The 23,774-nt window shown below is 46.7% G+C and overlaps 1 protein-coding gene across 1 annotated transcript in view; it reads left to right on the top strand.

The window, feature by feature from the left end:
• The window catches only part of LOC147031438 (translation initiation factor IF-2, mitochondrial-like), a 94,514-nt gene that overhangs the window by 31,770 nt on the left and 38,970 nt on the right, over positions 1–23,774 (top strand). The window contains exons 6-9 of the mRNA XM_085849574.1: positions 506–682; positions 764–903; positions 14,965–15,089; positions 17,187–17,431. Coding sequence (XP_085705700.1) covers positions 506–682; positions 764–903; positions 14,965–15,089; positions 17,187–17,431 — 687 coding nt within the window. The remainder of the gene's footprint in view (positions 1–505; positions 683–763; positions 904–14,964; positions 15,090–17,186; positions 17,432–23,774) is intronic.

Raw genomic sequence — 23,774 nt, 5'->3', positions numbered from 1 at the left:
GCTATGTTTTGTCTCCCACTCTTTTCCCTTTCCTTCATTTTATCTGTTGATCCATTTGCCCCCCTGTTGTGCTGCTGCTCCATGCGCCTCAATACCTGTATATAAAATACAGGCTTGTTTTGATAGCCAAACTTTTTTTAGTAGTCTACTTCTAGAGCTTGAATAGTGAGACGGAACATCATTATTTTGATTTAATTGCAGTCGTTGTGGTTTTGAAATAATCTGGGGGGTTTTTTTTTTTCTCTTATCTTGAAAGCAAATTTCATTGATTAATTTCCAAGCTGCAACAGGTGCTGAAAGTATGTTGTTCTTTGTAGCCAAAAAGGGAGGTAGCCAGGGTAATCTTTTGTTGATAAACTTTATTTTAAAGAAGAGGCCTTAATGAGAAGTTGACGTATAAATTAATTAATGAAAAAGGTGTAACTTCTTTGTTGGGATCGTGTATTTTTTTATAGCCATATTACTTATACCTGTTTTGAATAACTTGTGGACAATCTTTGGGCAGTGCTTTTGCCTTCTGGAGGCCATGTCACATTCTTGGATACACCGGGCCATGCTGTTTTCTCTGCATTGCGTGCCCGTGGTGCAATGGTCACTGATGTGGTGGTGTTGGTGGTCGCAGCAGATGATGGTGTCATGGAGCAAACTGCTGAGTCTGTGAAGCTGGCACAGTCTGCAGGCGGTGCGTAGGCCTGAGTTTGTGAAATTTACAACAGACCATTGGTGATATGTTTTGGTGATATTAAAACCCTGTATTGTACAGTCCCCATAGTGGTTGCAGTGAACAAATGTGACAAAGAGGTTGCGGATCCAGAGCGGGTAAAGCAGGAGTTGGTGCAGCTCGGTGTTGTGTGTGAAGAGCTTGGAGGAGAAGTACAAGCTGTCCACATTTCTGCACTAAAGGTTGGTCTACCAGATTCATACACATTGCCACCACTTTTTTGCTGGTGCTTTGCCAGAACACTCGAGTCTGATAGAATTGGCTTATTGCAAGCGAGCTCTGCTTTGTTTTTGACTCAAAATGATTTGTTGGTTCTATTTTTCTTACCCGACCACTGATGCCATGGTAACAGTAAACTGGGCTGCATGGGGGCATGGTTTCATATGAATAGTCTATTATATTTTTTACTTTGTTTTTCCAATTCTGCATAAATTACTTTACTATATATTTTTTGCAAGTATATTATGTAAAATAATTTGGGAGTTTAGCTCTACTTTTTTTTAAAAAACTCTCTTTGGCATGCTTGATTTCGGTGTTTTGGACAAGATACGTTGAAAGTATGTGTATATATATATATTTTATTTTATTTTTTTAGAGATGAAGAAGGCGCTTCCAACCAAAAGGAAAAACTCGATCGACTCCGCTAATTTGAGCAAAAAAGCTGAGCAGACCCCGTCTCAGGGCAAAGTTTCGCCGGCTTCATCAGGCAAAATTGACTCCGGGCCTCAGCACGTGTCCGGTTGTCATTTCGATACCACCGCTCATTTCCAGTCACGTGCTGGTGCTCGAGCGAAAATGGAGGAGTGCTTAAATTTTTTTTTTTTTTGCAAAAGCACAAACAAACATCAAATCACATCATTGGAAGGGTGCTCTGCTCTTTTTTGTTTTTATTTACACGTGATCTGGTGTGGTATGTGTGTGGGTGAGCACGTGTGCGCTTGTTAACCTCCGCCATCGAAGATGGACGGAGGTTACTGTTTTCACCCCTGTCTGTTTGTTTGTTTGTGAACAGTATTCCGGAAAAACGCCTGCACGGATTTCGACGAAACTTGGTGGGGGGATTAGGTATGGTCCAAGGATCATGCCATTAGATTTTGGACTTGGGCCAAAGTCCAATATGGCCGCTATGGCGGCCAATTTGAAAAAATATTTGAATTTTTGTTTTTGCATTTCTACATGTTTTAAGTGATTTCCAACCCCCCAAAATTTTTTAAAAATAAATTAAAATAAATGAACAAAAAAATTTTGTTAGAGAAAAAAAACCCCAGAAATTTTGCACCTTTTTTTTCAAAAAAATTTCGATTTTTTTTTTTTTGGGCATTTCTACATGCGCGTCAATCTAGTTTAGTTTATTCAATCGTGGTTCAGTAGAGTCTGATCCGTTCTGACCTACAATGAATAGGATATCAGGTTCACTTAAGTGACCCAGCAGTATTGGCGGCGGAGGTTTTGCACTCTCCCGAGTGCTCCCCCTCTAGTTGTTTTTGTGTTTGTGTTTCCGGGGCACCAACACGGCTGGTTTAGTGTCCGGGTTGGGCATGATGAGGCATTGGTTGTGCGAGTGTTGAGCTTCTCGTTGGGTATTGTGCATATATGGATGTGGTATTTGGGATTGGGTGTTTGTTGCTCACCTTATCCAGTCGTTTGCAACATCCAGTTTTCGCCATTTGCATTCGAGGTGTATATTGTGTTATTGAGTTGTGTACACCCAGATGGTGGTTATCTCCGCACGTGCCCGGACGGTGGTTACCTCGGCAAGTCTCCGAACGGTGGTTATCTCACGTCCACGAACAGTGGTTATCTCGGCACGTCTCCGAGTGGTAGTTATCTCGGCACGTCTTTGAATGGTGGTTATCTCGGCACATCTCTGAACGGTGGTTATCTCAGCAGATCTCCGAACGGTGGTTATCTCGGCACGTCTCCGAACGGTGGTTTCGTCCACACGTGCCCGGACGATGGTTTTGTCCACGTGTGTCCGGATGCTGGTTATCTCCGCACGTGCCCTGACGGTGGTTATCTCCATGCGTGTCCAGACAGTGGCTATGTCCGCACGTGTCCAGACGGCGGTTATCACCACGCTTGTCCAGACGGCGGTTATCTCCGCACGTGTCTGGACGGCGGTTATCTCCACGCGTGTCCGGACGGCGGTTATCTCAGCACGTCTCCGAACAGTGGTTATCTCGGCACGTCTCCGAACGGTGGTTATCTCGGCACTTCTCCGAACGGTGGTTATCTCGGCACGTCTCCGAACGGTGGTTATCTCGGCACGTCTCCGAACGGTGGTTATCTCAGCTCATCTCCGAACGGTGATTATGTCCGCCCGTGTCCGGACGGTGGTTATCTCCATGCGTGTCCAGACAGTGGCTATGTCCGCACGTGTCTGGACGGCGGTTATCACCACGCTTGTCCAGACGGCGGTTATCTCCGTGCGTGTCTGGACGGCGGTTATCTCCACGCGTGTCCGGACGGCGGTTATCTCTGTACGTGTCCGGATGGTGGTTTTGTCTGTACGTGTCAGGACAGCGGTTATGTCTGCACGTGTATGGAAGGCGGTTATGTCCGCACGTGTCCAGATGGCGGTTAGGTCCGCACGTGTCGGATGGCGGTTATGTCCGCACGTGTCCGGACGGCGGTTATTTCCACACGTGTCTGGATGGCGGTTATGTCCGCACATGTCTGGACGGTGGTTATGTCCGGATGGCGGTTATGTGCGCGCGTGTCCGGACGGCGGTTATGTCTGGATGGCGGTTATGTGTGTGTCTGGATGGCGGTTATGTGTGTGTCTGGATGGCGCTTATGTCCGCGTGTGTCCGAATGGCGCTTATGCCCGCGTGTGTCCGGACGGCGGTTATCTCTGCACGTGTCCGGACGGCGGTTATGTCCGCATGTGTCCGGACGGCGGTTATGTCCGCATGTGTCCGGACGTCGGTTATGTCCACACGCGTCTGGACGGCGGTTATGTCCGCTCGTGTCCGGACGGCAGTTTTGTCCGCAGGTGTACGGACCGTGATTTTGTCTGCATATGTCTGTACGGGGGATGTGTCCGCACTTGTTTGGACGGTGGTTATGTCCGGATGGGTTTGATGGCGGTTATGTCCACACGTGTCCGGACGGTGGTTATGTCCGCACGTGTCCGGACGGCGGTTATGCCGGATGGCGGTTATGTCCGGACGGACCCTTTCCTCACACTGCATTCCCTTTCCCTCCCCTGCCCTCTCCTCATGCTGCCTTCCTTTGCCCTCCCCTGCCCTCTCTTCACGATGCTTTCCCTTCCCCTACCTCTCTTCACTCCCCTCCTCGCTCGCCCACCCCGCCTCGCTCCCCCTCCTTCTTCACTCCCGCACTCCCGCATCACTCCTTGCTCTCCCCCCTCATTTTTCACTCCCCCACCCCTCCTTCCTCGCTCATCCACCCTCCTCGGTCTCGTTACCCCCATCTTCTCTTTCCGTCCTCTTCCGCCCCTCACTGTGCCCTCCCTCCCCCCTTTTAGTACCCCTCTCCTCCATTTATGTCCCCGTCAGCGAAGTGAGGGGTTGTATATGATGGTGTGTGTGTGCGTAGCGGGAGACTTTCTGATCTGTAAATCCCAAACACAGAATCATCAACTGAACCGCCAGTCAGTCAAGGCTTAACTTCTGTGTGCGTGTGCGTGTGCGTGCGTGCGTGTGTGTGTGCGTGCGTGTGTGCGTGTGTACATGCACAGTGGGGACGTTCTGATCTACTGTGTGTGTGTGTGTGTGTGTGTGTGTGTGTGTGTGTGTGTGTGTGTGTGTGTGTGTGTGTGTGTGTGTGTGTGTGTCTATATATATATATATATATATATATATATATATCTTCTTCTTCTTCTTTCGGCTGCTCCCGTTAGGGGTCACCACAGCGGATCATCCGTATGATCTGCATAGTGATTTGGCACATGTTTTACGCCGGATGCCCTTCCTGACGCAACCCTGGTCGCCTCTTACGACACAGGGATATGATACACCTTTTTTAACCGGGATATACACCGGCCCAATATACTGGTACTCATTTCGCCGACCTCGGAAGGATGACAGGCTGAGTCAACCCCCTGGTGTATTAATTCAGTGGCCCAACGGGACTTGAACTCAGGACCTTTTGGATCCCAAGCTGCTGCCCTAACCACTGCGCCAACACCAGGATTATTGTATATACATATATATGTGTGTATATATATTGTTGTGGTTACCAAATTCGCAAACCACCATTCAGGTCCCTTAGGTGAGGTATCTCGGTAAGTACATGTGTAGTTAGGCCCAAACCCGTTGTCTAGTGGGAATACATGTCATTTATGCGTGCTGCGACTCTTCAGGATAGCCGTTTTTCTTTTACTATCTTTAATTTGGACCAACCGCCATTGTTACCACCACCAACCACCGCTTCACCACAACCGCCACGACCTTCACGTCACACCTCGCAACCGTCGCATCCCCACCGTTCTTGCGCTGCCTGTGGGTACCGGTGTTGGACTCGTGCAGGGCGCGCGCCGAACAGCGTGTACAAAACCACGGATTTTCTGCTTCAAAAACGGATCAAAAACGACACACGCCCACTTTTGTGCCGTCCAATCGGTGAGCGAGGGGCGATTTGGCCCCGCCTCCAGGGCGTTGGAGGGCGATCGATATATGCAAATTTATGGATCAAAAAGCATTCACGCCCACTTTTTCTCGGGCCAATGGGGAGCGAGGTGAAAGGTCGAAGGGAGGGGGTCAAAGATGAGAGGGCGAAGCCACGGGGCTGATATAAGCGACCGTGTTCGTCAGTCCAGAGAGTAGGAGAGTCGAGAACAGAGAGTTAAGACTTCGCGGGCGGTGGAGTTGGCAAGAAGGAGCTGGTCGTCGTCGTGTGCGTTGGAGTCGGAGCGGAGGGGACGGAGCTGTGGAGAGGCGGCGAGGGCAGACGAGGGGGTGCTCGCGTCGTGCAGGGAGCTGCACCCCAGGGAGGCCGACAGCGCGACCTGGCCGAGGTGGAGACGCTCGTCGCGGGACTCGAGCCAGAGTAGGAATCCTCTATACCCCGAGCATCAGCAACCCCCTCCTGTTTCCCCCCGCGCTGAGATAGTGCGACCAAGGGGGCCCCTTTCCCACCCCCTACCAGACACTGCCCGCGAGGCCCGCGGAGTTGAGGCACCATCGCCGCTCCGCGTCTCATCACCAGACGGGTAGGCCCGACCCGGTCTCGGCCTCAGGCCCGCCTCATCTTTGAGGGTGTTCTTCTTTTCCTTGGTTTTGGGTATGTGTTGTCGGCGCCATCTGTGAAGTAAAATTGTATAAGCGTTGCCGTGTGCTCGCGTAATCGGTATTAGATCTGCATTGTCGCATTTGCTTTTTGTGTAAATTGAATTGTGTTTTTCTTTTCTGTGTGCTTTTGGTGGAATTGAATATGTGTGCTTTCCGTTCATCGCGAATAAATGTGCTTTGTGTTGAACTGTTTCCCGCTTCGCTTCGTCATTTCTTTCATTGAATCCTCATCTTGCTTCACGTAAAGGGTTGGTAGTGGGCTGAATACGCCCGATAATTAATCGAACCGTCGAGGTCGACGAATAACACCGCTCGGTTATCCCGATAGTACGGAACGGGTCGCTTAAGTGGCCCGTGTCCGAAGTCGACCTGCGGCGAGGTGCGATCGCCAGGTCTACCCTCCGCGTGGGTACTTAGGTAGGTCGAATTTGGCGAGCAACCCTATCCCACGCGGGGGCTGATTGGCTCGATCGCGGTGAGACCGAAAGGTCCACCCGTGACTGGTTCCCGGCGTTAGTCCGAGAGGGTCACGACTGGATTGTCCGTCCGGTGGGCGACGTGCCGCGATTCGAGTTACGTGGCCGTCAGCACGCCGGCGGGCGCGAATCCGTAACAATATATATACACACACACACACACACACACACACACACACACACACACACACACACACACACACACACACACACACACACACACACACACACACACACACACACACACGTATGTATTTATATTGTTGCGGTTCTCTGAACCGCATGCATCCAAAAGATAGTGGTCCCAAGACAGTTATTCTATTAATATACGTGTCGATAGTCCCTTCCCTTTTGTCAAGCGGGACAACTGGAGTGCGTTGCGATGATGTCATGGCTTGGTTTGCTTCCATCATTTTTTCTTCATTTCGTCCCTACTCTTCTTTTCTGATTATTCCTGAGGTAAATCTGAGCCACGTGCGCCCTTCGCTCTGAGATGGGCTCGCACGGAGGCCAGCGTGTGCGGTGCCGCTGCGAGGAAACGATGACGCGCGAGCATTAACAGCCCAGAGCCCTCGTTCCCAAGCGAGCCCTCAACCCAACGTGTGTGGCGAGTCATACAGTGTGCTTGGCAGTTCGGGAATATCGACTCGAGCTTCCGATGATCTGGGGAAGATTGCCGGTTGCATTAAAAAGGCATACAAAGCGAAAGTGGCGCGTTCCTTTTCAACCAAATATCTGATACATATTGGTGTTCGCCCCACGCACACGCAAGCAGAGTCGTGCGGACGTGAGCACTGGCCACGTGCGTTATGGCCGAACCATGCGCACTGTATGGAATGTGCTCGAAGGCAGACACGTACTCCGCTTGCGACTTTGTTATCATATTAAGCAGGGCACGAATGCACCGCTCGCGACTTTGTATCGTATTTCCTCAATATCTGACACATATCGGTGTTTGCCCCACACACACGCAAGCAGAATCAGGCGAATGCGAGCACTGATCATGTGGAGCACGGTGGATCCCTGCGTACTGCGCGAAACATGCATGGATTTAGCCATAACATCGTACCTTCAGCCCTCGCTGGCAGCAGCGGATTCCCCACGGATGGTGAACGTCTTCTCATCTCTACGGCCAGCGAAGCTGCGATCGAGCAGGGGAATGTTGTACAGTGCGGGCCACGTTGACGCGCGCGGAGCGGGCGCGTTGATCGGCGCTGGTCGGACGCCCGAGCGGGCATGCGGGACCCTCGGCCGGTTGCCAGGGCATGGCCTGGGGGTTTTTGCGGGACGATTCGCGCGCCAATTTCGGTGTGGGCGTTTCGTGTCATGTGGGTTCGGAGCGGAATATTTTCACTGGCTGAGATGACGTTGCCTGAAACGGAGTGGTGCGGTTTCCGGCCAAAGTTGGCGGGCCGCGTGAGGGGTCGGGGCCAATTGGAGCGCCCGATTCGGGTGATGACGCTTCGCTTCGGGGTGGCCCCCTGCCCCGCGCTGCAAGTCCTATAAAGGTCGGAGCGGTCCCTCCGCCTTTCTCGCTCTCTCGCCTCGCCCTGGTCGACATCTCCACGACCCGCCTCCTACTGCCTCGACTCCGCCGCCTCGTCTCCGCCCACACGACGTTAACCCCACCCGCCTACCTGGTCCCGCCAACCACTCCATCTACGCACTCTGGACTCCGCCTCTTCTCCACTCAAGCCCCTCCTTCGCGAACATGGTCTCCACACGTGCTGCTGAAGCCAGAGACGACGCGCCAGCTGTCAGGTACCGCACCACGGAGCATCCCCCCCTCCCCGAAACGTATTGGTGGCGCGTTCGTGCAATCAAGTACAAAGGTACCGAGATCGTAGCCTCAACTCCTCTCTCTTCTTGTTTCAATACTTTCTCTTCATCAGGTTTGTGTGTGTGTGTGTGTGTGTGTGTGTGTGTGTGTGTGTGTGTGTGTGTGTGTGTGTGTGTGTGTGTGTGTGTGTCCGTGTCCTGGCGCCTGTCTGCTTAAGTAAGACTGTAGAAGATCGTTATTGGTATCATTTTTATTATCTTTATTTTCGCGTTAAGTCTGCTCTGTGTCCGCTTTTATAAGTTCCTTGTAATTTGCTGCACCACACCTCTCTCTCTCCTCTATCTCTGCACAACACACCCCAATAAATCTTGATCGTACCACATACCATTCCTCACCCATTGTAAATAAATGATTATGAGAAATGTTCCCAGCTTGTTTTTGTGGTTTCTTTCATTGATCCAGCATGGTCCGAATCCTAGCTTAGCCGGGACTTTATTCCGAACGATCCGTTCCTTTTAGCCGGTACGTCCTTGGCAGTGTCGCTCGGCTGCATCCGATCTGGTACAGTGATCTGAACCGGGAGAGTTATCCGGTTCGGACAAGGTGGACTGATGGTGTGTTCCCCGGTAATTAAATCACGTGATTAATTAGGTAACCCCATTAATCCATAGACAGGAGGACCCGAGGTCACGCCGTTGAGTTATTGTAGTGCACGGTCGGTTAAGCGACCCGCCGCGTCATGGAATTATCCGTGTGCGACGGCCTACAATTCTGGGGAGTCTGGTGGGAGCCAAGATAGCTTCCCCCCCCCAAGTGGTCTTCTCACTTGACCCCCGGCCCGCAACAATACATATATATATATATATATATATATATATATATATATATATATATATATATATATATATATATATATATATATGTGCGAGTCGCGCTCCTTGGCGTGCGGACGGCCACGTCACTCGAATCACGACCGCGTCGCCCACCGGCCGGACAATTCAGTCGTGACCCTCTGGGAACTATCGCCCGGAGCCAGTCATGGGTGGGGGTTTAGCCAATTGCCCACCCGCGCAGGATAGGGTTGCTCGCCAAATTCGATCAACCTAAGTACCTGCGCGGATGGTCGACCGGGCGATCGTACCACGCCACAGGCCGTCTCCGGACACGAACCGCTTCAGCGGTCCGTTCCGTGCCACGGTGATAACCGAGCGGTATTCTCGTCGGCCTCGACGGTTCCGATTAATTACCGGGTGTCTTAAGCCCACTACGAACCCTTTACGTGAAGCAGGATGGAGGGTCAATAAAGAAAAGACGAAGCGAAATGGGAAAACAGTTCACACAAAGCACATTTATTTCCCAGCACACGGAATGCACACATATACAGCCAAACAGTCAAAATGCACATATAGCAACAAAAACAAAAGCAACAACGACGCAGAGTTACTACCGACTACGCACACACATGGCAACACTTATACATTTCTACTTTACAGATGGCGCCAACACACATTTACTCAAAAGTAAAGGAAAGAAGCCACCCTCATAGACAAGGGGGCAGATGGGCCTGTAGGCCAATATGCGCGCGTGACCTGAAGGAGCGGCCAGGCCCGCGAGACCGGGGGGGTCCTACCCGCGTCCTCGTGACGCGTTGGCGGACGAGCCGCAGATGTGGCCGCGTGGCTGTGCCCCGACTCCGTGCTCCTTGGCGGGTTTCGTTGGCACGACGTTTGGAGTGGGGTGGGAACGGGGCCCCCTTGTTGCACTATCTCAGCATGGAGGAAAGGGGGAATTGTTGATGCCCTGGGGGAGGGAGAATGGCTGGCTGGCTGGCTTGGGTCCCGCGACGAGCGATCCCACACCGCGACCTCATCGCCGACCGCCGTCCTTCTCGCCTCGGACCCGAGCTCCTTGGCCTCTTCCCGCAACTCTTCGCAGCCGACTCCTGAACCCAACTCTTCCTGCCTCACCGATGACTTTGCCACCCCACTCGACTCTGCCACACCGATCACTTCGCCACCCGACTCCACTCTGCCACACTGATGACTCGACTCACTCTCCACCCGACTCGACTGCGCTCGCCGTTTTATAGGCTGGCAGGAGAAAACGATATGCAAATATCCGGATTAGGACGACCTCGGGGGCGGAGCCACGCTCGCCCATTGGTCGGAGGAAAGGGGGCGTGAATCTCCCCTGATCCTAGAATTTGCATTTATCGATTTCACACAGATGCGCCTGGAGGCGGGGCCAAGCCGCTCCGTGCTTGCTAATTGGACGGAGGGGAAGTGGGCGTGTAGCGTTCTTGATCCGAATTCTCCCTCGAAAAGGCCGCTATTTGCACTCGCGGCTCGGTGCATTCGGCACCAATCGCCGAATGGGCCCGAGACAGCCCGACGCTCAGTGTTCACAGGTGGTGTGGGAATGGCCGTAGAAGGAGAGAGGCGAAGGTGGTGGAAGGTTTTCGGTGGTGGTTGAAGGTTATGGTGCCGTTGGGAATGGCGGTGATGCGATGATGTGGGAGCTAGTTGTGAGGGTAAAGGCCGTGGCTGTTGGCGTTGTTGTTGTCGTCCGAGGGTTGGAGTGTGGTTGGTTCAAAATAAAGATAGAAGAGAAAAACGGCTATCTCAAAGCGTCGCAGCTGGGATGAATCACATAAATTCCCTCTATACAACGGGTTTGGGGCTAACTACACATGTACTTAGAGATATCTCACATACGGGCCCTTCATGGTGTAATGCGAATTTCCACAGCCGTAACAATATATATATATATATATATATATATATATATATATATATATATATATATATATATTTTTTGTTACAGATTTCAGAATCCTGTCTGATTAATGCATCCACACATCCAGGTCCTCAGACAGTTATTTCCTTAAATGCATGTTCAGATTAGTTACATCCCCATGTCTCATGGGATTTTAAATGTGATGCGTTGAGAAGGGTAAAGAATAGATCCCCTCTCATGGGAATTTTTTTTCTTTAAATTTACACACATTTCTTTTGCGAGCGCTGGCGCCCTTATTTTTCCTCAGCAACGTTTATGCACGTATTTCTTTCGCGAGTGCCGATGCCCGCCTTTTTTGAGAGTGCATGGGTCGTCATGGTAACCGTGCGCAAGTGGGGCGGGGTGAGCTTTGGGGGGACTCTGCGCCCGCCGAGACGGGCCGCAGATATAAAACTAATTGGAGGTCCGATCTGAGGAGAGAGAAGTAAGAGGAGGGAGAAGAGAACGAGAAAGAAAGCCAGAGAGGAAAAGGAGGAGAAGAAGGAGAAGAAAAGGTGAGGGTAAGCGAGCCAAAAAGGAAGCGAGAGTTGAAACATGCGAGGGAAGAAGCGAGCCAGAGAGGAAGTGTGCAAGCCCACAAGTGAGCAAGTGGTGTGTGTGTGTGGGTGTCTGACCAGTGCCAACAACGAGACAATTCATCCTTCCCAGTGCTTGAGCAAACGAGTGTGTGGTGCGCGTGTGGGTGTGAGCAGCGCCGACAACGAGTGAGGCACGGGTCGGTCACCAATGTGTGAGGCGCGGGTCAGTCACCAACGGACCGTGTGGGTCACTGGATGTCACCAGTTTCGCGAAGTGTGAGGAGCTGCCCGTGTCGCAGCACCAGGGTCTAAACCCACGACAGAAGATCTCGGTGCCCTCCCAGACGTCGACTGGCGTTCAAGGCTGTTCGCGAGAGGGTGCGTGGCAAGACTGGGTGCTGGCAACGAACGTGACACGCATGCATATCAGGACGTTTTCACTTCACGGACGACTACTTTCTGGTGAGCGAGACGATTCTTCCCCCCACCCCCCCCCCCATAAATATGTTGGGTTCCCATGTCTGTGTTTAGCTGTAAGTCAACCCCCGATAAGCATCTGCTCTTTGTCTCTTTCCTGGCATTTTGATTGATTTTGCCTGAGTAATTATTCATTTCGGTTGTTTTGAAACCTATTCATTTATTTACCTCAGAAAATAAAAAGTTCTTTTTATTTATTTATTTTATTGTTAATAAATCATTTGTCGATTTCCAACCTGTCCATGTTTGTCCTTTCCTTCCATTGGTCGAGCATTGTCCGAACCTAGAGAAACTGGGAGGTAACCCGAGAACCCGGTCTGGTGGGAACTCGAGATTGCTTCCCTCCCTGGTGGTTTTCATATATATATATATAAATACAATCAAAACATGTGGAGTGTGATGAGCATCTCCCGATCCTCAATGAACATCGTCCTACACTAAAGCATCACCTCCAATCCAGAGGCCTCGACCTGGCGACTCTGTCAAATAGACAAAGTTTACATGATCAGCATCAGTTAAACATCAAATGGAGCCACCTATCTGGATTTCAGGCTTATTTGCCCTCATGAGGACGTTATTCCGATAAATATCGAACCAATGATGATCACATTCATCATTTATACATCAGACGCACCTCCTGACTGTTATGGCGAGCATCACCACAGATTGTTTCACACGGTAAAACCGCATAATCTGCAAAGATCAACAGTCTGTCTGTCACCCAGACGATTGTTCCCGCTAATGCAAACCATTCAACCAGAAGGCACGTGATGTGATCAGTGGTAAATCGAAACTTGTGGAGTGTGACAAGCACTCCCTCAATCCCCATTGGACATAGTCCAACACCAATGGTGATCGGGGGAGATGGGATTCTACAAAATAGGATCCTACACCAATGAGGATCCAACACGAATGGGATCAAAAAGTAATTAGATCTATTCTATCTTCTTTTAGTTTCAGGAAGCTCACTGGGAAGCAGGTGAATTGTCACCTGAGACCGGTTATGCTCTTGCTTGTTTATTACCAGATTAGCAGAGTAGATGTAGTTACTTTTTGGTTTAATGCACCTTTCCTTTTTCCTTTTAAAATGTATATTCCTCACTGCCCCAATCTTATATCATACATATATCTTGAACATGGCTTCCAATGGTCATTCGAAAAACTTTTGATTATTCCCGTCACATCAAATTCCTCATTGCAGTAATTATACAAGTCTGAAGACGACAATGGTTCACGAGCGGTATTTGACGATGCAGATTGTTTCAGAAGTCAAGGATGAGACAATGTGATGATTTTTGACCAAGTTATAAAAAATGATCAACATGATGTGGTACGAGTGACGGGTTATTAGCTGCAAAATGTTGAAAACCCCGTTTCGTTCAACAACTTTCAAAATTTGACCTTTGTATAACCTTCAAAGGTCACAAAACAATGTTGTGGACTTTAATTAGCTGCAAAATGTCGAAAACCCAGTTTCGTTCAACAACTTTCAAAATTTTAACTTTGCATAACCTTTAAAGGTCACAAAACAATGTTGTGGACATTAAATTAAGGAAACAGGATACGTGCTATAGCTTATTGGAGTTAGTTCGTCGAAGAACGTCGAAAACCCGGTTCGAGTCCCACAACTTTGAAAATTTGACCGTTGTGAACTTTAAAGGTCAAAGGTCAAGGATTATGACCTTTGGTGCAAAACTTCCTCTGGAGCATTCCAGGAACAATATAACGTCATATAGGCTGTATTGCATTTCACACGCCTCGGATTATCCATACTTTGATTAAATCAGCGTAAAAACAAACTTGAAGGGGGCGCCACGGGCAATGTGTTCGAGACAGAGCAAAATGGTTTCAAGACTTTAGGTGGGGAATGACCTCAAGATTATGCATAAAAAATATTGTCATCCTATCTCTCGAAGTTTGGGAGGTCATATGATTTTTATGTCAAAATTCGAAATTTTCTAAGTTCATGACCTTGTGACCTTGACCTTGGGACGAAAATGAAAAATCGATCTCCGTGGGGCTATGCAGGTGCCATTGGGCTAACCAAATACCGAAACCCCTGCCAGATTTGACAAACCCCCTCGGAGAAGATGTAAATGGAAATCGGCTACCCCCTAAAAACACGTTTTTTGGGCGTGACTCCCTCCATAATGTGCACACCACGCCCATTCTCAGGAAAACACAACAAGATCATGATATAAACCTCCCACCAAAATTTTATCAGGATCGGATCAAAACCCACGGAGCTATGCTCGGGACAGACAGACAGACAAACAGACAGACACCAATAACGAATATAGTGGTCACTTACTGACTCATGAACCAATAAGATAGTGAAGTACCAAAAGCTTTAAGAGCCATTTTTACCAAAGTTGTTAACTGCAGAGAAGAAAATGCAAGAGCAAACCCAACTCGTGTTTTATTTTTTTCTTTCAAAAAGACAAACATTTAGAAAGTACAGTTTCAGCCACAAGGTTGTCATCATCTTTGACTAATTATGCACAGCACGTGTGGTCACATCTTAAATTCCTTCCCCAGAGGGAGCCAGAGTGACAATAGGCCTGCAGTAAATGACAAGACCCAAGCAGCCAATGTCATCATCATTCCATCCTTCCAGGAGGGCATTTTAGATCTGAGCACATTTGGCCTATGTTGATTCCCTGATGAAGGCTACACTTTAGCTGAAACATTGCACTTTCTGGATCTCTATCTCTTTTTAGACAAAAGCTCATGCTGTATTTGTTCTTTCATTCTGCTCTTGTGGTTCTTATGAATTTGATGTTTGAAATTTCCCAACTACAAACGATTGTTTGATGTTTTACGAGCTATTTCATTTTTTTTTTTTTAATGAATCATTGTTCCCCATTTCATACCCCTGTCTGCTGCCTCATACACCCACCTTAATCCATGGCAATGTATCTTCATGTATGACTACACGAAGGGCCATAACCTACAGCAGCTTGCTGAGGCTGTGGTGGTCCAGGCAGAGATGCTGCAGTTGAGGGCTGATCCTGGGGGCCTTGTTGAGGGGACTATTATCGAGGCACGACGAGACAAGGGCAAGGGGTTTGTTGTGCTTTATTTCTTGCTCTTGTTATTTATTGCATGGTTATATCCCTAATAACCCTTAATTCTTCCTCACCCATATCTTTTCTCAAGAATTATTTTTGTATGTCCCAATATTGCAAAATATTTTTCGTCTCACATCTTCATGTAATTCTCAGCATTACACGATGAGTACATGGCATCATAAGGGAAGTTACAATTTGGTTTATCATGGTTTAATGTGCTTTTTATTTTACTTTTTTTTAACTCTACGTAGTTAGTTTGCTGTTCTTACATTAGCCCTTACTTATATGAACCCAGGTTGAAGTACCATATATCATGTTGATTTTCTGTTAATAGTTGTGAGCATCTCTAGTTGCTGTCCTTGTCCTTGCAATTGCAGAAGAATATTGATATCCTCGCCTCTCACTTAATATATCTTCATGTTTTTTTTTTTTTTAATGAACCTTACATGCTGTCAAATGGAAGAAAGCAACAGCAGTGTTTGCTCTTCATTTCCAATGATTTAAGGTTTATTTAACCATTTCTCTTTATTGTGAACACATTTAATTGTTGGCTGGTCAAGATTAGCTTGTGTTGGATAAAAGTGTAATGGATAAAAAGTTGTTTCAAAAACAATTACATCAAGGTATCGTTGATATGTATGATACTTTCCTGAGATGTGCATTTCATACTGATAAGTGATAAGCCCAAGTATACATTATATATCCCATATTTTTCAGCGTATGTCTATAATTTTTTTTTTCCTCTGAAAGTCCAGGACTTGACTTGTACAGAGGAGTCTCCATATACACTCAGGTTATGTTCCAGGAAAGCAGTGTTATAAGGAATTCATGTATCATGGAGTACAGTAGTACTCCATATCGAGGGATGATATGAGTAAAAAATGGCCACCCATTCAAACGTGTACAGAATGATCGGCTTATAAACTATTATAGAGTGAAGTCATAAGCATTTAAAAGCCATACCTTTTATTCTCGAACGTTTTCTGAACAATCAAGACATAAAAAGACGCCAGAATATATCGCTAAAGTACCACGACAGATTGCTAAAATGCCAATTTGTATTTCGTCTTCTTCCCCTCTCAAAACAATGTAAAACTGCCGCCCAACCTACCTCAATGACTGCTGAAGCCGTGATGGTGATTCCAACGTGAGGAAGTTACTTTGTTTCTGGTTTTGTGCACACAGCCCAAAATGTAATAATATATAAAACATTAATCGTTTTATTACGAAAATAAATCGAACGTAAATGTGGACTCAACCAAACCAGCCCATGATTGTGGGAGGATGGAAAATGGACACTGGATAGAACCATTCCAAAAACGACACATATCCACACCACCACCCAAATCAACTGAAACAAGTATAAAAATAATTGGGGTTGACTCTGCCTGTCATTGTTCCGAGGTCAGCAAAATGAGTGCCAGGTTGCTGGTACACTGCGTCGGAGAGGCAACCCGTCCAGGATTGTGCCCAATAGCCAAGGAGACTGCTTAAGGCAGCACCAATGCTCTGCACAAAGTATGGTCCCAATGGATGGATGGATGGATGAAGTAGCGGCTGAAACCAGAAAATATCCAGGTTCCTCCTGATAACTCCATCTTTGCTCTTTACTTATTCGGGTTCCTTCTTGGTCTTCCGTTTGACTATGAATGAAGGAAAGCAAAATGGGGAAATTATCCAATTCAACTTGTACTCCACATTGACGTACAAGCCAAAAAATATGGTAGATGTCACAATGGGATCCTGAGCCTAATGCATGTGAGACTTGTTATAAAAATATGTATCACATTGATATCTTGATGTAGTGTGTGTATTATCTTGAAGACCTGTTGTAAATAAAAATAAAATATTGATAAGTATGGTAGGTTTTGCAAATACAGTTGGAGGAAGTGAAGGTAAAAAAAATGTGTGTGTTAAGATGGAGGACAAACCAGCATCGATTAATTAATTATTCAAGGTTGGTAGAAATAATGTAGCAAATTAATCTTCCAAAATGTGCCTGCTCTCAACACTTAGCTGAATTGGATGTTTCAACACAGGTTATTGCTAGTTGGTGGAGAATTGGCATTAAAGTATGATTTGTTGTTTACAGGCCTGTGACAACGGCGGTTGTACAACGCGGTACTCTGCGTGTCGGTGCTCTGCTTGTGGCAGGCACAGCAATGGCACGGGTGCGCTCCATGGTCGATGAGCAAGGAAAAGCCCTGACAGAGGTGCGACCAAGCGAGGCAGCTGAAATAGCTGGCTGGAAGGACGTGCCATCGGCAGGGGATGAAATGCTGCAGGTGCAATCAGAGGTGAGTTTAAATGACAAGTTGGATGGATACCAGAACATCGGTACATGTAACAAAGTGAAATTTAGACTATAATTATATTAATAATAATGAGAGTAATGAAACTGTTTTTATTTGCACCAGACTAGTAAACAGGTCACCTTTTTGATTTCTTTATCCCACCTACTCTCTCGTTATAACTTTATCTCTATGCAGTTCTTCATGGTCTCATATACCCTTCCAACAACTATTATCTTGTTGTGCTTCCCGACATCTAGCTTTAGGACTGACCTCTGTTTCCTTGCCCTACGTTTCTCTCATATGTTCAACCCCATCTCAGATTTTCTTTCTTTGTTTTATTTTTAACAATTTCCAAAGGCTCATAGCAGTGGTTGAACACATTGTTACGGCCACGGGTACAGAGTGTATTATGAGGGGGTTAATCCCCGTTTCTCTTCGGAAGAACCGGACCTGGGGCCACCGTTCACAATTAACTTTGTGGTGCTGTGGGTTGCTTTACAACTATGAACGCCAATCAGTTAATCACAAGTTCCAGTGCCCACCGTCTAATTTGCCGTTTAACTAGAGGTCACGTGACTTCCTGACCAGGGAACACGCCCTTGGCAATGCACCAATCTTCTGTTGATTACATCTTAAGTAATGTGGCCAAGCATTTACCACTGATGCATGCCGACTATGACAGGTTAATTAGTTTGGGAATTGTAATCTCCCAGTCTATCTAGGTTCAGACAATGCTGGATCAATGGAAGGAAATGACCATCACCGACAGGTTGAAACATCAACAAGGAATTTATTATTAACAAGAAAAATAAATAAACTGAAGGATTTTTTATTTCCTTGTCGATTAAATGGATGAATTCAAATCAAATCTGCAATCAAATCATAGAATTCAACAAGCATTTATAAAAAATGGACAAAGAGCAGATGCTTTATCACTATGCTTTACTTACCAATTAAACACGAGATATGGGTACCCATCAGATCATTCAGGGGGGAAAAGAAATCCGGTTGCAGCTTACAAGGCAAAAGTCGTCATGCATCTATTAAAATTACCCAAATTGTGTAAGCATGGCTTGTTCTACATCTTTAAATGAGCTCTCCACAGCTTGGCTCGTTTCTGTTGTTGGCGCTTGGCCTCGTTGTGCACCCACCCGCAAACGGGCTCGAATACCAATCAATGTCACGTCGTCATTCCCAAGAACCAGGAACACTAAGAACCAGGAACACCAAGAACCAGGAACACCAAGAACCAGGAACACCAAGAACCAGAAACACCAAGAACCAGGAACACCAAGAACCAGGAACACCAAGAACCAGGAACACCAATAACCAGTCGGACCGAGCAGAACCAGCAGGAACAGTCCAACTGTCACCAACTGCTGTTGCTGCTGTCACCAACCATCAGGAGCAGTCAGGGGCTGCCACCAACTGTCATCAGGATCTCTCACCAACTGTCATCAGGGCAGTCCTGCCATCTTTTTATAAGCGACCAGTGTGGATGGAGCCTCAAGCATGACTTCAGCCAAATCCAGCTTGCGTTATTGCTGCATTCCTGCACGAGACCTCCAACCGTCCATTCTCGCGCTCATTCTCTCCCGACCATCGAACGAGATGCAACTCCCAATTAACACAGGCCTGGCTTACGATGCCATATCCAGGGCGCTGGACAAATGCCAGAAAGTGGCCATTTGCCAGAACAAATGAGCGGAAACACGAAGCGCCCACAGAACGTCAATGGGCAACCATCTCCTCCCTGTTCACCCGACACGAAGAAGAGCCGGTTAGCGTCCATAGAGCTTCTGAATGGGACGTCGATCGTCAATGGAAAAGGTGGGTGTCTGAGGTAAATGATCTGAGACCACAGCCATGTTTGATCATCAGAACGAACTGTTCGGGAAAAGCTTGCGGTGTGATTAATGACTCAAATGTCCTGTACGTCCAATGTGGAAATGAAAACCAAAATAAAATGTGTAAATATATCGTGTATTTCCAAGCCAGTGTGTCTTGATGGAAAGGGAATAGAACGAGTATCCATCGGGCTCACGGCTATCTTATCGCATGCACAAATGGTGAATATCGGTCATGCAGAAATGAAAACTGATGTAAAATCATTCGTCATGAACGTGTCGTAAAGAGGAAAAGGTTATACCATAAGAAAGGAAGAGAACCTGTTCTCTGCCCTCTCCAACACATCAAAGAGTTAGAATCCCACCAGACAATGAGATGGGTCTATTCTGAACATGCATTTATGGAAATAACTGTCTGAGGACCTGGATGTTGTGTGCATTACTCCGATCCGATTTTGAAATCCACAACAATATATTGCACGCAGGACAAGATTATTAGATGACAACAGTGTACTTTTATGTTAATTACAAGGACATGAGTAGACAATGTTAAAATTAACATGGTATCTGAGATTTTAGTCTTGGAGCCCAGCTTCTTAAGCTAAGTTTTCAGATGTGAACATCAAACTAGCACATAAGTACAGGTAATGGAGTGAAGTTTACTAAATGTCAGTATTGGCATTTCAATGGCGCTGACTGGACTGGCCTACGAAACTTCTTTTCTGACTTTCCCTGGGAAGACTACTGCCTCTCCTCGGGCGATGATCTATTTCTGCTGAACGTATAGCTGAAATTATTGTTGGAGGAATGGAGGCTTATACCCTCTTCTCTTTCAAGTCTATCTCTCCTACCAATTCTTGGTTCAATAATTCCTACTCTGCAGACATTTGTGCAAGGGATGCAGCATATCGGACATGGAAAAACTCTTCCCTCCTCCGATTCGCAATGAGTTTTCATACAGTGCCTTCAGAAAGTATTCACACCCCTTGACTTTTTCACATTTTATTGTGTTACAGCGTGAATTTAAAATGGATTAAATGAAAAAATTTTGTCACTGATCCACACAAAATACCCCATTATGACAAAGTGAAAACATGTTTTTAGAAATGTTTACAAATTAATTAATAATGAAAATCTGAAATGTCTTGCGACAATAACTATTCAACCCCTTTGGCTCTGATGCTCAAAATTAAGATCAGGTGCATCCAATTTCCTTTGATCATCCTTGAGATGTCTCTGCAACTTGAATGGAGTTCACTTGTGGTGGTCAATTCGTTTAATTGGACATGATTTAGAAAGAAACACACCTTTCTATACAAGGTCCCATAGTTGACAGTGCATATCAGAGCAGAAACTCTACCATGAAGTCCAAGCAACTGTCTGTAGAATTCAGAATTTTGAGGAGGTATAGATCTGGGGAGGGTGTAAAACAATTTTTGGAGTGTTGAAGGTTCCCAAGAGCACAGTGAGCTCCATCATTAGGAAGTGGAAAGAATTTGGACTGACCCAGACTCTTCCTAGAGCTGGCCGTCCGACCAAACTGGGCAAAAAGGGACTTGGTCATGGAGGTGACCAAGAACCCAATGACCACTCTGACAGAACTACAGAGTTCCTTGGCTGAGATGGGAGACCCTACCGGAAGGACAAAAGTCTATGCAGCACTCTACAAATCTAGGCTTTGTGTGAGAGTGGCCAGATGGAAGTCACTCCTGAGAAAAGGCATGCCTGGAGTTTTCAAAAACTGCAGGCATGCCTTTTTCATGCAGCATGTCTGGAGTTTGCAAAAAGGCACGTGTAAGACTCAGAGCATGAGAAAAAAAGATTCTGTGGTCTGATGAGATGAAAATTGAACTCTTTGGTCTGAATGAAAAGCGCTACGTCTGGCGGAAACCGAGTACAGCTCATCACCCATCTAACACCATCCCTACCATGAAGCATGAGGGTGCCAGCGTCATGCTATGGGGATGCTTTTCAGCAGCAAGGGATGTGAGACTTGTAAGAATAGAGGGAACAATGAAATGAGCTAAATACAGGCAAATCCTTGACGAAAACCTGCTTCAGAGTGCAAAAGTCTTTAGACTGCTGTGATGATTTACGTTCCAGCAGGAAAATTACCCCAAACATCCAGCCAAAGCATCACTGGAATGGCTTCAGAACGTGAAAGTCCTTAAGTGACCCAGCCTAAACCCAGACTTGAATCCCATTGAGAATCTGTGGAAAGACCTGAAGATTGATATTCACCTACGCTGCCCATCCAACTTGACAGAGCAATCTTCAAGGAAGAATGGGAGAAAATCCCCAAATCCAGATGTGCAAAGCTGATAAAGACATAGCCATGAAGAGTCAGAACACATTGGTGTTCACAAAGCTATAATCGCTGCCAAAGGTGCTCTTACAAAGTATTGATTCAGTGGATTGAATACTTATTGATGCAAGACATTTCAGCTTTTCATTAATTAATTTGTAAACATTTCTGAAAACATGTTTTCACTTTGTCATTTTGGGATATTTTGTGTAGCTTGGTGATAAAAATTACAATGTAATCCATTTTAAATTCAGGCTGTAACACAACCGCAACAATAAATTGTTACGGACTCGGGGTTCGAGACTCGCCATGAGGGGAAGCATTCGGTTCCCTCTCAAACGCCCGCTCCTGAGGCCACCAGGCACAGAAAACTCCATGCACTGGCGGTTTGCTAAGCAATCACAAACTCCAATTGGTACTGCCAATTCTGCAGGGTTGCACTACCTCACATAATACCTGACCTGTGGACAGCTGAACCAAAGGGGGGGGGGGGTTGTGCCCTCAGCGCACACCCAGATTGCTTCCAAGCGATACAGTGAGTGGGCGCTGGCTGACAAGAGCAAATTAATGGGGTAGAACTTCCCGGCTGAACTAACGTGCAGACTACGCTGGACCAACAAAGGAAAAGACAAAATGAGCTGGGTACATTTCTAAAGGGGCTGTCACACCTTGACGTTTTAGCCAGCGTATGGCAAGGTCTCAAAATGTATGTAAAACGCTGGCGTATGCTGAACTATTGATGTTTTTTTAAGTTTTGGGCTTATAATAACGTGTTGGACGTATGCATAACGTACTAGTAACGTACACAGAACGTTTTAATCACATATAGATAACTTATACCAACAAATGCTGAGCATGTTGTCGGCGTTCACAACCTATGCCCAACGATAGTCTAACTTATGCATAGCGCGCGGTAGCGTATCGCCGATGATCACATGGCATAGGCTATTAATAGGCTGCGGCTCGACGATTCAAATCATAACCGCACAAGACATCGCAGTGTGAAGCCGCTGTCACACCTTGACGTTTTAGCCAGCGTATGCCGACGTATGAAAAATTTGCCGAACCAAGCTGGCACACGTCGAATACGTTATGGGTAAGTTTTGTATACGTTAAGAGCACGCTGGCATACGTCGTAGTATGCTGGCATACGTCGTCATACGCCGAGCACGTCGAGAAATTTTCACCATGTTGAAAATTTCTCGACATACTCGACGTATGACACACGTTCCGCATACGCTGGCATAAGTTGTAGGCACGCTACGCGATCGTTGACACACGTCGACACACGTTACTTGTACGTTACTCATAAGTCGAAACACGTCGAGGTAATGGTTTGCGTCAGTGTTCCAGACTCCCTGGTTTTTTTTTTCTTTTTTTTTTCTTTTTTTCTTCGGTATGATGGTGATGTTGACACTTCGATTTCTAGTGCGGTTATGATTTAAATCGTTGAGCGGCAGCCTATTAATTATATTATATTATAACCGCGCTAGAAATCGAAGTGTCAACATCACCGTCATACCGAAGAAAAAAAACAAAAAAAAAAAACAAGGAGTCTGGAACACTGACGCTAACCATTACCTTGACGTGTTTCGACTTATGAGTAACTTACAAGTAACGTGTGTGGACGTGTGTCAACGATGGCGTAATGTGCCTACAACACGTTACTCATAGATAAGAAATAAGTTTCGGGTATGCTAAACATTACCTCGACGTGTTTCGACTTATGAGTAACTTACAAGTAACGTTTGTCGACGTGTGTCAACGATCTCGTAACATGCCTACAACTTATGGCCAGCGTTATGCGGAACGTGTGAGTCATACGCTGGCATACATCGGAAAATTTCAAGCATGGAAAATTTGTCTAACACCTCGGCGTACAAAGACTTATGCCAGTGTACTATGAAGAAAAGCCAGCGTACTACGACGTATGCCAGCGTGCTCTTAACATATACAAACTTACCCATAATGTATTCGAGGTGTGCCAGCGTTTTAACCAAATTTTGCATACGTCAGGCATACGCTGGCTAAATCGTCAAGGTGTGACAGGGCCTTAACATAAGCAATTTATTTATGAGGGCAAGGAAAAGTATCTGCACAATAATCAAAAGGGTTTTATTTGGCAATATGTGTAGCAGGGAAAGCAAGGATTCATGGGGTGCGGCAAAATAAATCCAATTATTTACAACAGAGAAGACACAGGGCAGAGTTAAACCAAGAGAAAGAACTTTCAC

Source organism: Eptatretus burgeri, chromosome 2 (genome assembly GCF_056783735.1).
Source record: "Eptatretus burgeri isolate ZD-2024b chromosome 2, Ebu_testis_v1, whole genome shotgun sequence".
In the NCBI taxonomy this organism is placed as follows: domain Eukaryota; kingdom Metazoa; phylum Chordata; class Myxini; order Myxiniformes; family Myxinidae; genus Eptatretus; species Eptatretus burgeri.
Note: the sequence above shows the minus strand (reverse complement) of the source record. Positions and strands in the feature narration are given on the sequence as shown.